This window comes from Littorina saxatilis, linkage group LG5 (genome assembly GCF_037325665.1).
Source record: "Littorina saxatilis isolate snail1 linkage group LG5, US_GU_Lsax_2.0, whole genome shotgun sequence".
Lineage (NCBI taxonomy): Eukaryota > Metazoa > Mollusca > Gastropoda > Littorinimorpha > Littorinidae > Littorina > Littorina saxatilis.
The window spans coordinates 44,529,798-44,544,797 of record NC_090249.1 but is presented as its reverse complement, the minus strand read 5'-3'; the positions used below and the strand labels follow the sequence as shown (position 1 = coordinate 44,544,797).

The following is a 15,000-nucleotide window of genomic DNA, read 5'->3' as shown; positions in this document are numbered from 1 at the left end:
TGTCACACAGAACGTCGTTATGATGAGAATGCTAGCTTGGGTGGTCACTTAACCTTCAAAAGCAGTTGATCCCTCGGTTCACGTCAAAAACTACGCCGAAAAGACCGCGACACGCTACACGCCATCGCAGTTCAAACAGCGCCGTCATCTTGGAAAACCGAGCTCGCGACACGCGAGCACATTCAAAAACTGCACGCGGTTCGCTTCTCAGCGTATTAACATCTAATTTCCCAAATAGTCACTTGAACTGGGGGCAACAATATTGAATTAGCATATAGCATACAGTTCGCGCGCACTTTTCTGCACGGCCCCAAGAAACGGAGTTTTGTAAAGCGCACTGAGATTATTTCGGTGCGTACCGCCCCAAGAAACTCGTCTCAGATGTCCAGAACAGCGCGTTGCAGTGTCATTGAATGAATCAGATGCTCTTACCCTCTGTGCTTGAATGAAGGTGCATTGATATGTATAGATATGTATATATCCTTGGCATTCGATGTCATTAATCCAACAAATAAGCCCACAAATTTGTGGGGCACATTTCCAGTTTGTGGACCACAAAAATAAGCCCACAAATTTGTGGGACACATTTCCAGTTTGTGGACCACAAAATGAAGGCCAAAACAAAATGTGGGGCACAAAATGTGCGCCATAAAAATAAAGGCAAATAAAAGTAGCCCTTAAATAAAATATGAAGCAAGTTTTTGTGGACCATAAAATTCGATTGATCACTTTCCCGAGAAGTCGGTTTTAAGACACAATAAAACGCTCTTCCTTAGTGGAGTACATGAATAGTATTGATGACAAAAAACATGGCGGCCGTCGTGACTGATATTATTGAAAACAATCTAATATTTGGCAGTTCAACACGTCCACCAGAGAAATATACCGACAAAGAAGTTGAAACACCGACTGCCCTTCTGAAAGAATTCAATCGGGATGTGAATGATACAGCTGATTTTGGACACGGTCTGCCTTGAATGGGGAGGTTGGCGATGAATCGCACTGTTCTACACTACTCTCACCGATTTTCAATCATCGGTTTTGGATCAACAAGCAGGTAAGTTATTGTTTTTAAAATCCAAGACATGACCATAGCAAACGTGGCTTTGTAGAACTGAGCAAGATTCATCTGTTGTGTATGTGTGTGTTAATGAGTAACTGGATGTGACTGTGAGTGTGAGTCACAGAGTGTGTGCTTGTTCTGTTCTTTTTTTTTACTCAAGTTTAGAAAATGCTTGATCTTTAATCTGTATGCACATAATCAAATGCTGCTGTATCAGTGTATGAACTATGGTTGTAAAAGAATAAACAAAACAATTACTGAATTAGTGAGTGATTTTGCTCTGAATCGTCTGATAGTGAAGTTGAAATAGTACTTATTTCATTTTCAAGACATGTTAATAGATGATAATATTGTTATGGTTGTTTTCAGGCCTCCCGAGAAACCAGAGATGATGTGCATCATTCATACAGCTCCTGTCTTCCAGTTCCAACAGTTTACCTTTAAACATGGATGCATACATGTACTGGAGAGATATCAGGATGACTTGGCGTGGTGCTTTACATTACAGACTACTCCTGAAGAGTAAGTTACACATTTCTTTACCACTTACAGCTTTTGCTTGTCAAATCTGTATGGTAAAATATATGTAACATTGGGTATTGGTGATGGTAGTCTGAAGCTATAAACATGTACTGATGTAGATCATTCAGCAGTCTTTTGTTCTTTGTAAATTGAATAACAAGTACTTTGTAGATGAAATTATTCATACATGTATTTGAAGATGCATAGTAATACTGTGCATGGTAATTGGTATGATGTACTTTATATACATAATGGTACAAATATCTTTATTTTCTCTCTCCTTCCCATCTTAAAGTTTGTTGCAACCCTATACTCATAAAGTGCATTATACTGTTTGTATGAACATTGAACTATTGTGATGCAAGAAAGTAAAACATGAAATAGCTAGAATGAAAGATTTACTCATTACTGGAATTATTTTAAATACAGTCAGTCCTTTCCTTGGTTCACAATCACAGATCTGGCAAGTTGTTTTTTTATAGTTTTTTTTTTTTACATGGAATTAGAGTTACAATGTAAATTGTAATACCGCCTGTGTACTTGGATACCTACTTCTACATCCAACACCCTGACTGCCCCTGCGCAGAGTTAGAATTTTCTGAATGAATTCACATCACATTTCTCAACAAAACTGTAAGGTGTCAACGCTAAATAGGGAATGTGTGTGGGATGAAGGCTCATGCTGAATTTAAAAAAATAGTAACTTTCCATCACATTCCAGAAAAACCGCTCACATCAGCAGCATAACAAGATATCATGTCGTTAGAAAGGTTCTTGTGAGGAACTTCAGGAAGTCTTTTTAATTTTAAGATGAAAGATTATCTTTTTAATTTTAATGATGAAAGTATATATCTATTATATCCATGAAATAAATGGTTTTCACAGGAAGAAATGATGGCACCTGTAATATTACAGAATAAGGTTTACAGTTTAGTTCATAGTTGTCACTGTCAGTATCACCCCCACCATTCTCCATCCCACTGATCTTGTGAAGAACAAGTATTACCTCCTACCTACCTTCCCGCACCCCACACCCTCTTCTCGATACCCAAAACATATCCCCATCAGTGCACAGCAAAGTCTGGATGTGCTCAGTAATACATTTTCTGTATTTTCCAGGAAGTGAGGTGCCGAGATATGATGTGCAGGCAGCTTGCAGAGTGGTGCCTGGCTTTGCTGCGGATGATGATCAGATTCAGTCCATTCTGTGCTGACGGAGCTACCAGAACTGCTTTAATATAGTCCATCTGAATATGCTGACACTTACAGAGGTTTTCTGTTGCCTTTGTGGTGAAATGAACATGTAACACATTAACAATAACATTCTACACAAATAATGTGTGGTGCGATGTGGATCAAAGGGTACATTTTGACTTATAAATGTAAGTTGTCAATTCAACTAAATACAGGTAGTGTTTGGTATGCAGATATTTTCTTACAGCAAACAGCGGTTTGTTTGTTTTTACTACATAAAGTGATATTATCTTAGACTTTTATGTTGTTTGAGTGCTTTAAGTTAAGTTGTTCACAGGCAGTATTTTACACACAGGCTTAGCTTTGGGAGATGTGTGTGTATGTTTCGGTCAATGCGTGTTCATGTATAGACTTTGTTTGCAATATTAGAATTTAGATCTTTTAACTGCATTATGCACATGAAATGTGTTAACCCATGAATTTTTCTTCCTTTGAATCCTAGTCAGTACTTTATCTTGTTTAAGATTTTCATTGATTCTGTTTTTGGGTCGTTCTGGTGCATCCTGGATGGTTCAATTCATTCTTATGTTGTGCTGAAATGTTGCTTTTGTAATACAGTTTGCCAAGATTGTGTCTTTCACTTGGATGTGGTGAACTTATTTTTTAAAGGCCTGCTCTGCCTCATTAAAACACTTCACCTCACTGTGTCAGACCTTCATCAGGCTTTTTGCATGGGATAAGAAAATCCTTCCACTTGGTCACATAGCTAAAGTCAGCACCCTGACTTCTTAGTGTGGTGATGTCTTTTCTTATTAATTTATTTCCCCCAAAAGGTATAAGAGTTTTAAACAAAATTATGTCTTACAGCTACAGTGGAACCCCCCTTTTAAGACCTCCAAAAATCTGAGAAAATCAGGTCTTAAAAAGGAGGGGGTCTTAAAATGGAGGTAAAATTTAAAATTTACAGAGGTTATGAACAGAAAGTCTGAGAAAACAAGGTCTTAAAATGGAGGGGGTCTTAAAAGGGGGGTTCCACTGTATGACTATTGGGGATTATGTGTTTGTAAAGATAGAGCTGAGAATCCTACACCGAATTCTGTGCATAGAAGGCGGCCTGAATCTTGACCCACACTGCTGGCATGACCTTCATAGCTGCATTCAACGCTTTACTTTTACCCTGGTAACTTTACGGTTGCTCTCTCTGGATTGAGCATTTTTTATTTCAACCAAGGGGAAAAATTAAATGCCTCTGTAGAGATTCGAACCTAGGACCTACATTTTCAGGCAGATGTCCTAACCACTACGGTAGTTTTTTTTATTGTAAGATGGATATATATATATGTCTAGCGGATGCAGCTACATGTACAAATGTGCCAAATTAGAACTTGCATTCTCAGCCTATAATCTTTGGCCATTCATGCGAGTCGAGTACTAAATATTGTGAATGCATGTGAGACTGCCTTGTTTTACTTTTGTGAAATGTGTGAACTCACTTTGTTTACATCTTTGTGTTAATAAATGCAGTTTATCAGTTACCTCTGTTTGTTTCTTCTGCAAGTATGTCAAATTGCCCACACACACCCTCATGCGCACACACACACACACAAAATCAGATCTCAAGTGTAAGTATTCTTTTTGCAGTTTTATTTTAATGCCCATAATCAGTCAAACAAATATATCATCACACTTCGTCACTTGCACCTAAGCTTAAAAGTAGCAGTCCTGCATACATATGTAATGTGTAAATGTTTCAGGTCACCATCTGTCCTGGCTTGAACATGCAATAAGAACACCTCTACACAAACACATGTACAGTCAACCGGCTAGCTGCTTCCCTGAAAGGCATATTTTTCTATGAATTAATCGATTTTCCGCAGACAGCAGCCAGGTAGTGGATCTTTAGTATATGTCCAAGCAGACGGTTGATCTTAGTACAACACATCAAGGAAATATTTTTTAAAAACAGATCCAACATCTAATCTTCCAAAGTTCATAATCAATAAAGAAGAAAGGTATGTTACTGGAACCCTTTATTTATGATTTAAGGCAATGTGCGGCAGTAAAATTACCAAACTTAAACTTGAAGAATACAGTCAAGGAATAACTTAGTTTTCTGGGTAGTTATTGAAGTGACTTATTAAAATGAATGAAAACATTGTGGATGGATATTGACGGCTGTTGCGATGAAAACTGGCATTTACAGCGTCAAATGGGATTTCTAGAAAATGGCTTTACAGCAACATCATACATCAGAAATTCATAATATTTGGCACAAGGATACACATGTATTATATCTACAATCATATAGAACGTGTTTGTTTTTTTAAACAACTACAGTTGAATTTAAATTAATTATTGTAATGAATCTTTCTTTCTTTATTTGGTGTTTAACGTCGTTTTCAACCATTCAAGGTTATATCGCGACGGGGAAAGGGGGGAGATGGGATAGGGGAAAGGGGGGAGATGGGATAGAGCCACTTGTTAATTGTTTCTTGTTCACAAAAGCACCAATCAAAAAATTGCTCCAGGGGCTTGCAACGTAGTACAATATATGACCTTACTGGGAGAATGCAAGTTTCCAGTACAAAAAACTTAACATTTCTTACATACTGCTTGACTAAAATCTTTACAAACATTGACTATATTCTATACAAGAAACACTTAACAAGGGTAAAAGGAGAAACAGAACCGTTAGTCGCCTCTTACGACATGCTGGGTAGCATCAGGTAAATTCTTTCTCGTCCCAACCAATATGGGACTCCCCCTAACCCGCGGGGGGTATTGTAATGAATATGAAGTGAGAAATTCGTTCATTCTTATGACAAAAGATATCAAAATTCAACTGTAGTCTGTTGTAAAAAAATCGTTCTATATGATTGTTGATACGATACATGTGCACCTTTGTGCCAAATATTAGGAATTTCTGATGTATTATGTCGCTGTTAAACTGTTTCCTAGAAATCCAATGTAACGACTGTTTCCATAGCAACGGCACTCTATGTCGATCAGTATTCACAATCCTCCGAAAGCGGCGTATGGCTGCCTAAATGGCGGGGTAAAAACGGTGATACAGGTAAAAATCCACTCGTACAAAAACATGAGTGTACGTGGGAGTTTCAGCCCACAAACACAGAAGAAGAAGAAGAAGTATTCACAATTGTTCTATTTATTTTTATGTCACTTCCCAGAAAACCAGGTTATTCCATGTATTCTCCAAATTCAATTTTACTGCCGCACATTTCCTTAACAAAATGTAAGATTTACTGTACTTTGACCGAGCAATTTTTGTAAGTGGACAGGCCTTAGTTTTATTTCGGTGGCATAATTCAATGCGCTTCGTCAAAATGTCTTGAACTGAAACCAAAAGCAGATGCAAGACTTATGGTCAGTTGGAGTTGTCTCCTGTACTCCTAACTTTAATGTGCTGCAGACAGGTGTGCCCAAACAGCCCATATCACAAACGGTTTGGAATTCCCGAAAACACAAGATCCGCACTGCACAACTTCAGTGCACAAATACGCGAGAGTGCTCGGTCGCTTTTTGAAAATGTGTATCTTGAGAGAAAAATATAGAATAGTGCGCTGTCCGAAGGAATAGAGTTCTTATAGGACAATGACAGCGCTCAGTTCAAAACGATAGGATATGATCACATCTGACCGCCATGCGGCTATGTGAATCAGACATCTGAGCCTTTCAATCCGTCTATGTCGGACGCCTGACGACATCCCCGAGGCTTTTAAATGAAATAAGACCATACGGGCACTAATAGTTGCATACCAAAAATGAACTGCCTCAAGGCTCTCTATGCAGAGTGGTATCTTTTTAAAGAATACATTCAGGTACAGCTTCTTCGAAAGAAAAAATAAATTCACCGCAACCACCAAAACATCTACCTCACTACAGAAAGCAGTCAAAGTGTTGATTTTTGGTCTGTGACCAAGTGGAGGGATGGTCTTATCCCATGTTAAAGGTGAGGACAACTTTTTAAATGAGGCGTAGTGGGCCTTTAAAACATTGACACAAATTTACAATAGCAACAAGTTGTAAAGCTCAGTACAACCAATACTGAGTGGACATTTACTGCCGCTGTTGCTGTAGTTTCCCCATCGATCACAGCTGGACCTGGATAGCACTGCTTTTCATCCACATTCACTGGCCAGGTCTTCATCATCTTCTGTCCCTACTGACAAATGAATGACAAAGGAACTGATCTTAAATTCAAACACAATGACAAGAACAAGTTTTAAGTATGAGTAAGGAGTAAATTGTGTTTGTAACTGACACACACACACACACTAAACCCACATAAATGCCAAGAGCGTAAACATTCTAATTCCCTGATAGACAAGTTCCAATGCCTACTTTTTAATATGAAATATATATGACACATTCCCTGTCAGCACTTGCTATCAAATTCAAAAAGCAAAGCAAAGGTCTGTAACATCAATCTGCAGGGCTAGAAAAATCTGCAGGTATTATTACTATTAATGTCTGGCAGCTCTCCTGACTGGCCAGGGAAAATCAAACACACACACACACACACACACACACACACAAACACACTTCGGTTCTCACACACAAACACACACCAACAGTCAGAATGTAACCAGAACTTGAGACTGAGAGGGAGCATAAAACACAATATGATCATGTAGCAGAACTCTTACCTGAATTGCCATTAGCATGAAATATTTCCCATTTGAGTCTTGACAGCCTCCCGATCATGAAGGAATCAATCTGCTTCTTCCACTGTGCCGGATCGATGCCAACCTGTAATATATAATATTGGCTGAAGTAACATTCCTCTGAGCAACAAATTTAAAACAGTTAGTTGACAGGACAAGTAGTACTAGGAGCTACATGCAGTATGATATTTAGCTATGTGGAGGAACAACAAACACACTGTCCACAGAACCAGATGAATTTACACACTGCACCCTCCCCCATAAAACAACAACAACAAAAAACGACAACAGACGACCAAACCAACATTAACGCTTGATTCTTATGATACTGTGGACAGTGGCATTGATATCTTTCTAGAATATAAAATTTTATAAGTCCTTTTACATTTAGTGAAGTTTTGACTGAATCAGTGAACTGAATCTGTTCACATAGACTGATAGAGTGACAGACATACAATGTAGACAAGTTGATGTGTGCATATATGGCCTTAAGTCTGAAATGGTGTCCACAGCTGAAATAGCTGTGCAACCTTGGTTCTAACCTGATTTGTACATCAAAGAAAAATAAAATCCTTGTAAAGATTAATGAGACTTGTAAAAAAAAGTATGAAGTACACACCTAGAGAAACATTGTGTGCTCAGTTGTTGTTTTTAATGAAAATGTCGCCATTATCTGAAGTCAGCAGCACTACATTTTGGCCATTTTTTGTGACATGACCTTACAGCATATTGAAACATGGTCTACTCTGTCATATTTATGGGACAGAATGTCATGAATGACTTTTCACTGAGCCAGTAAAACTCAAATGTACCTTTGACAAAGCAAAGTTTTTGAATTTTGTCAGTGAGCCTGCAGAAAATGGGGAGACAAAATTTCACAGAAAGTTCATAACTATTTCCGTAAGACTTCATTTTTGTTCACTGATCAGCTCTAAACAATAATTAAAGATTGAAACCTGATATATTTTTGTAAAGAAGTATTTTACAGAATGTTTTGCAGAGGTATAAAACATAAAAAGGGTTGTTTGACTTGTTTTTGCATGTTCAAAAGTAGTTTGAAGTTTACGTGCAGATTTTCTTGTGAAAAAAGAGTTATGAACTTTCCAACCTTTTGCCTTATAAAGAGAGTAAATTGACTGGTTGGGGAACACCTAGCTTTGTAATGCATTTGGATCCACTAGCAGCAGTCACACTGAAAGTTTGCATCAAGTTCATTCATTGGTGTTTGAGTAATTGAGAAATAAAAAATTCTTGTGAGAAAGTTATGAACTTTCCTACTATCTCCACTGAGAGTGTTTTTTGTCCTTAAATGCTAGCCATGAAAGTTAAGGTTGTAGTGGAACAGCAATTTTGCATATAAAAGTACATTAGATTTAGATACTGAGCATTTTTTGTCACTAAAGTCAAGCAGTATGCTTTAGTTAGCTATTTTTTCTGTGTCTTGCGCACTATTTTTATGTGAGAGTTACTAACTCATGTCAAAACCCAAAATATATGTAAAATGACTATTTTCAGTTTCCAAATTACACTGTACCATGATTTTCATCACAAAAAGAATCTACTGGCTGCTGACTGTTTCTTTCTGAAGTACTTAGCCGTTTTGTCATGAAGTTCATAACTTCACATAACTCAAGCTCATTTTTCAAGGGCGTGTTTAAAATAATGCCTTGTTAATAGCAAAAGAGTACATTTGACTTTATCTGGACATTTTGTAAGAAGTTTTCTGAATATCAACCCTCAAAATTACATTTTGATAATTCCAGCATGAATCTGGGTTGACTGCACGGTGTACATAACTTCACATCAACTGACCCTCAGCCCCACGGTGTGAAGTTATGAACACATGCCATGAGTATGATTTATACAAAATAATTAATTTACTACACTAAAACACCTCAAATGATGTGCTGCTCTGTTGGAATGTTGACGTCTGTTTACTTTGTATGATGGGGGGGGGGGGGGGGGGGGGGTGATGGGGGGGGGGGGGGGGGGGGGTTATGTTGTAATGTAATGTATGATGATGTACTATGTGTTGATTGCGCATTTATGGGGGTTATGATGTAATGTATATGTATGATGATGTATTCTGTGTCGATTGTGAATGTATGGTGGGGTGGGGGGGTATGATGTAATTTAATGTACGATGATATATTTGGTGTTTGATAGTGTATGATTGTTTGTTAGTTGTAGATTATAGTACGATGTTTGATGTTGTAATGTTTGTGCGTGTGTTATAATGCAATATGTAATGATGTAATGTGTGATGATGTATTCGGTGTTTGATAGTGGATGTATGCTTGTTAGTTGTAGATTTAGTACGATGTTTGAGGCTGTAATGTTTGTGCGGGTGTCATATGTAGCCGTACGAGGGTTCCAGTGTGTGAGTTGTGCATGGCCGGGCGCTAGAGTGCTGCATGAATAAGTGCATGTGGAGTTGTATGGCTGGGTGAATTGTGGGTTGCGTACGTCCGAGGGGCACATGTAGCCTGTGTGTCTGAAGTAGTGGGTATGTGTGCGTAAGGGTGTGTTGATATTGAACTCAGTTGTTGCTTTGTAAATGTCTATGTATCAGTGTATTATGTCTTGCCACACACATGCCAAATTTCCTTGTATTGATGAGGACAATAAAATTTCTTGTATCTTGTATCTTGTATCTTGTATCTCCAGAGTAGGCTGTTACAGTTTGATGTCATTTTTATTTTAATTTACCAGCAGATTTTAGTACGTAGCTTTTCAGTAAAATAAATGATGTGAAGTTATGAACACACAGTCAGCTGACATAAACACTAACTAAATAATGATTTCGGTAACAGTTTTCATGACTGAGTTTGGTTAAGTAAATCATTAAGTAACAAAACCTTGTTTAGAATTATTTGCAAGAGACTGTTAGTTATTTTAGTATAAATGTGTGATTGATGTGAAGTTATGAACTTTCACAAGTTTCAAACAATTTGTTTTATTTTGGCAATTAAAATCTGATTTTGTAATATAAGTGCAGCTTTAGCCTATACTACAACTCTGTGTTCTCAGTTTGTCATTGTTTTGCAAATATATTATACAGTAACTGTACTAGAGACCAACATAACAAAAATTCTTGTGAAGTTATGCGCATGCTCACATTTTATGATTTTTGTTATCGTTTGTTTTCACAAATTTTTTACTTTTATTACTTAGTTGTATGTTGATTACAAAGAGTAGCTGGAGAGAAAATAAGATGGCATATGCACTTTCTTACTTTGGTTTGAATTAGCCATAGTTTGTGATGTCACGGTGTGAAGTTATGAACTCCTAGGACATTCTAAAAATACTTTCAGTTTCTGCCAACTCTTTGAGTCAGACAAACATTTTGGTGTATTGAAATCCTTTTGATGGTACTTTTCAAGCACATTTTGCACAAAAACAGCAAAATTGTAGATTTAATGATAACTTATGCCAATATTTGCTGTGAAAAAATTGTGACAATATTAATTTCTATAAATAATACAGATAACCAAAAAATCTTCTCCACACTTCATCTTCAAAAATTACCTTCATGTTCCAGCTCACCTTTTTCAGATTAAAAAACAAAACACATTTTTTCCTGCCTGTATAAATTAAATTTATTTGACCAATAAAAGTAAATTATGTGAAGTTATGAACTTCCCATTATTGGAGTTCACATCTGCATCATGCGTGGCCAAAACAAGTTTAACTTGCTTGAAATGCAAAGTAATTTGCTGTAGCAATTTGCTCAGATGTCTAAAATAGACCCAATACATGTAGCAACAATGATTTAATAAGTCTAAATTTTGTGACGGTGTGAAGTTATGAACTCCTGCAAACTTTTAAACCTGAATCTGTGAAGTGATCAAACAAATGAGTTTTCTTAAATCATAGCTGTTCCTTGCGTATTTATGCTCTAAAATACATGTCTATTTTCAAAACAAAGAAAATGTTCATTTTTAAAATTGATTTTGTATGTCACAAAAATGGACACCTATTCTGACTTTGGGCCATATGTATAACATGTATGCATGTGTGTAGAGCACAAAGGAAACAAATACTAGAACTTGACACACAGTTTCACTGAGAATGAGATATATCCTGACAGTGAGTGAGTGAGTGACTGTTTACAGCAATACATTGTACTTTATTAAACTTAAAGGTACACACTGAAAGTCATGCGCTTCTAGTATTAAAAATGATTCTAATACTGGAGGAACTGCATGATCATCTTACTGGTGAAATAAAGCTAAGAGGTTCGAGCAGTTCTGTGGTTTGGACTCTTAGGTGTTCATTATTTTATTATTATCCCTGAACATGAATTATAAAAATAAAATGAAAACACTCTTCCAGTCTTGCTCACAGTCACACACACACCTCCATATGAGTTATTCTGACCAGAACTTGAGAATGTAAGGGAGGGGAAGGAAAAAACACACTGTACATCATAACACTGACAGTTGTATAATAAAACCTCTTCGCCTTACTCTTACCTGATTTGCGGCAGTGGCATCAAATATTTTACTTCTGTCAGTGACAGCCTCAAGATCATGCAGCAATCGGTTGGCTTTTTCAGCTGAGAGGAGACCTTGAAGTTGAACATACTAGCTCTAGCTCTCTTCTGATTGATGCCAACCTGCAACCTGCAAGTAAAATAATTGGGAACGGCCGATCAGAAGGTTACCTATTTGAGTATTTCAAGTTAGACTCAATCTTTAAAAACAAAAAGAATTTATAAAATATTATGATCATGCACCTTGAAAAGAGGTTGCAAAAACGTGGTAGTGATAATCTTCTTCTTCAAATTAATGAGAAAATCCCTGTACAGGGCAACTACGTGTTGGTTCAGTGAACGATACCTTGCGCCTGTGGACTGACAGTCACAGTGACACTGACAGTGACTCGAATGAGTCGAAATGACACCTGTTGCAACACATACTACCATAAACCCACTCTCAGTTATGAAACGAAACATGGAAACTTACCTCTGGTTAATATGCAAAGGTTCGCCCGTCCCAATTCTCTCGCATTACTCCATTAGCAAACACCATTGCCATTGGAGATTCTGTCCAAACAGATCGCCTTCGACCGCCATTAACTAAAAACCGAAACGCAGTAGGTCTGAAAACCACGCTCAACGTCCAAAATAAGGAGGAAAAAAAAGAGCCCAAAAATTTTTTTTGGCCAAAAACACTGTTTAAGCCCCACAAATATTTGTCCTTATTTTTTATGAAGCTTAATTTGTGCCCCTTATTTTATGCTCCACAAATACAGTTTGTGGCCCACAAAACCAAAATGTGCCCCACAAAAATAAGCCCAAAAATTTGTGAGGCACATTTCGCGTTTGTGGCCCACAAAAATAAGCCCAAAACGTGTGGGATTACTGACATCGAATGCCAAGGATATGTATAGAACTGAGGCGCGTACGTCAGCCGCGATGAGCTATTTAGCATTGGTGGGTACCGCAAACGGCACTGTAAACATTCCCCCCTTCACCTCTCTCGCCACCATCCATCCTATCCTTGGTGTTATAACTACGGAGGGATGATCTTATCTCATGTAAAAGCCTGGCCAGAATGATCTGAGACTGCGAGGCGAACTTTTCACGAGGCGATGATTTGGCCTTAGTTAAACTGCTTTATTGCACAGTGCCACACTAATGCGTCAAAGCTCACGTTGCAACACACATGTGGTTTGTTCTGCTCTCTGCATGTAAATACATACTGCTGAGACAATCATCTCGTTGGAGTTTTATTATTTTAATTATTATTATCGCTTGTGTTATGTGCAACTGAGAGACCCGTTGGTCCAGGAAGCGCGTGTTACCATGGCTGAAAACTGCAGCAACATTTCACCGTCTTCGGAAGTTTACTTCCAAGGTAAGGTGATGCCTGTCATATGCTTAATGTCTTTTGGAGAACGAAAATTATGTTAGCTAGGGGTTGTAAGGATTGTCATGCAGCACATTTGAATGAAAGCATGCCTTTCAGTGCAGAAGTAGTGTCCACAGTACAGACCAATATGAGTGTCCGAAACGCCTCGGGGTAGTTCTGTGATAGTTGTGGTGACCCTCCAAAGTTGATGGTGCCACAATTTTGCCATTCATGGCTTACCACGGTTGAGAATTTTGCAAGTGTCGATGTCATACTTTCTTGTGATACCTTTTAAAACCTGACAGGACAAACCTTGTGAACTTTGTTTCATTTTGGCCATTACAGTCCGTTACAATGCTCTTTTTCATATATAATAATAAGCTTAATCAGTTAACGACCAAGGACTAAAATATTCCTTATTAACTTCACACTGGGTTTGCACAAGTCGGACACAAAAAGTCAATATATTTGTAGGACATACTATGCGGTCGCCATTGTTTCTTTGCATTATTCAAAGCGATATATATTAGCATTCGCTCAATTAATTCGTGTTCCATAATATAATGTTATGAATACATAAGAGCACCAAATCTGTTTGTCGTAATTCGGACGTTATTTGTTAGCTCTTTTTTTACCCCCCCCCCCCCCCCCCCCAAAGCAAGAATCGGAACCCCCAGGTCTTCGGACCATCTCAAGTTCCACTGCAATTAAAAGTAATGAAATATATTCTACTGCAAAATTATTGCGGACTTTTTGAAACTCTCAGAGCCTTTCACAATTACATTATGGTCACGATAAATTTGGGTCATTACAGATCTGGCAGAATATTTTCTGAAAACAGTACAGATGACACGCATGATCACGGATATATAATGCCTACCGGGACTCGCTCTTTTAGTGCAGTTTTAGTGCGTCGTGGGTCCCTCTCCACCAATTTCTAGTTCGTGGTTTCGGCTTCTAGTGCGTATAGGACGCAGGGACGCACAGTTTGGGGAAGCCCTGCGCCTTTTGAAATTACCCCCCTCCCACACACACACACACACAAATATATATTTTTTTAAATACCCCCCCCCCAAAAAAAAAAGTCGCGTAAGGCGAAATTACTACATTTAGTCAAGCTGTGGAACTCCGCCGCTAGTGCAAAAGGCAGTGAAAGTGACGAGCCTGTTTGGCGCGGCAGCGGTTGCGCTGTGCTTCATAGCACGCTTCAAGTTACTGTACCTCTCTTCGTTTTAACTTTCTGAGCGTGTTTTTAATCCAAACATATCATATCTATATGTTTTTTTAATCAGGAACCGACAAGGAATAAGATGAAATAGTTTTTAAATCGATTTCGGAAATTTAATTTTGATCATAATTTTTATATTTTTAATTTTCAGAGCTTGTTTTTAATCCAAATATAACATATGTATATGTTTTTGGAATCAGAAAATGACGAGGAATAAGATGAAATTGTTTTTGGATCGTTTAATAAAAAAATAATTTTAATTACAAGTTTCCGATTTTTAATGACCAAACTCACTCATTAGTTTTTAAGCCACCAAGCTGAAATGCAATACCGAAGTCCGGGCTTTGTCGAACATTACTTGACCAAAATTTCAACCAATTTGGTTAAAAAATGAGGGCGTGACAGTGCCGCCTCAACTTTCACGAAAAGCCGGATATGACGTCATCAAAGACA

General features: G+C 37.8%; 1 protein-coding gene and 1 long non-coding RNA gene across 2 annotated transcripts in view; one reads left to right on the top strand and one right to left on the bottom strand.

The window, feature by feature from the left end:
- Positions 1-4,408: 4,408 nt before the first annotated feature.
- On the bottom strand, positions 4,409-12,855 carry LOC138967243 (uncharacterized). The gene is made up of 4 exons (XR_011455882.1): positions 12,432-12,855; positions 11,940-12,082; positions 7,447-7,549; positions 4,409-6,962 (listed from the first exon to the last, which is right to left on the bottom strand). It is a non-coding gene; the product is annotated as an uncharacterized lncRNA (long non-coding RNA).
- Positions 12,856-12,915: 60 nt separating this feature from the next.
- Positions 12,916-15,000, top strand: part of LOC138967773 (organic solute transporter subunit alpha-like) — a 10,719-nt gene continuing 8,634 nt past the window's right edge. Inside the window, exon 1 of the mRNA XM_070340429.1 lies at positions 12,916-13,325. Within this exon, the coding sequence (XP_070196530.1) occupies positions 13,274-13,325 (52 nt within the window). The 5' untranslated portion in view covers positions 12,916-13,273. The remainder of the gene's footprint in view (positions 13,326-15,000) is intronic.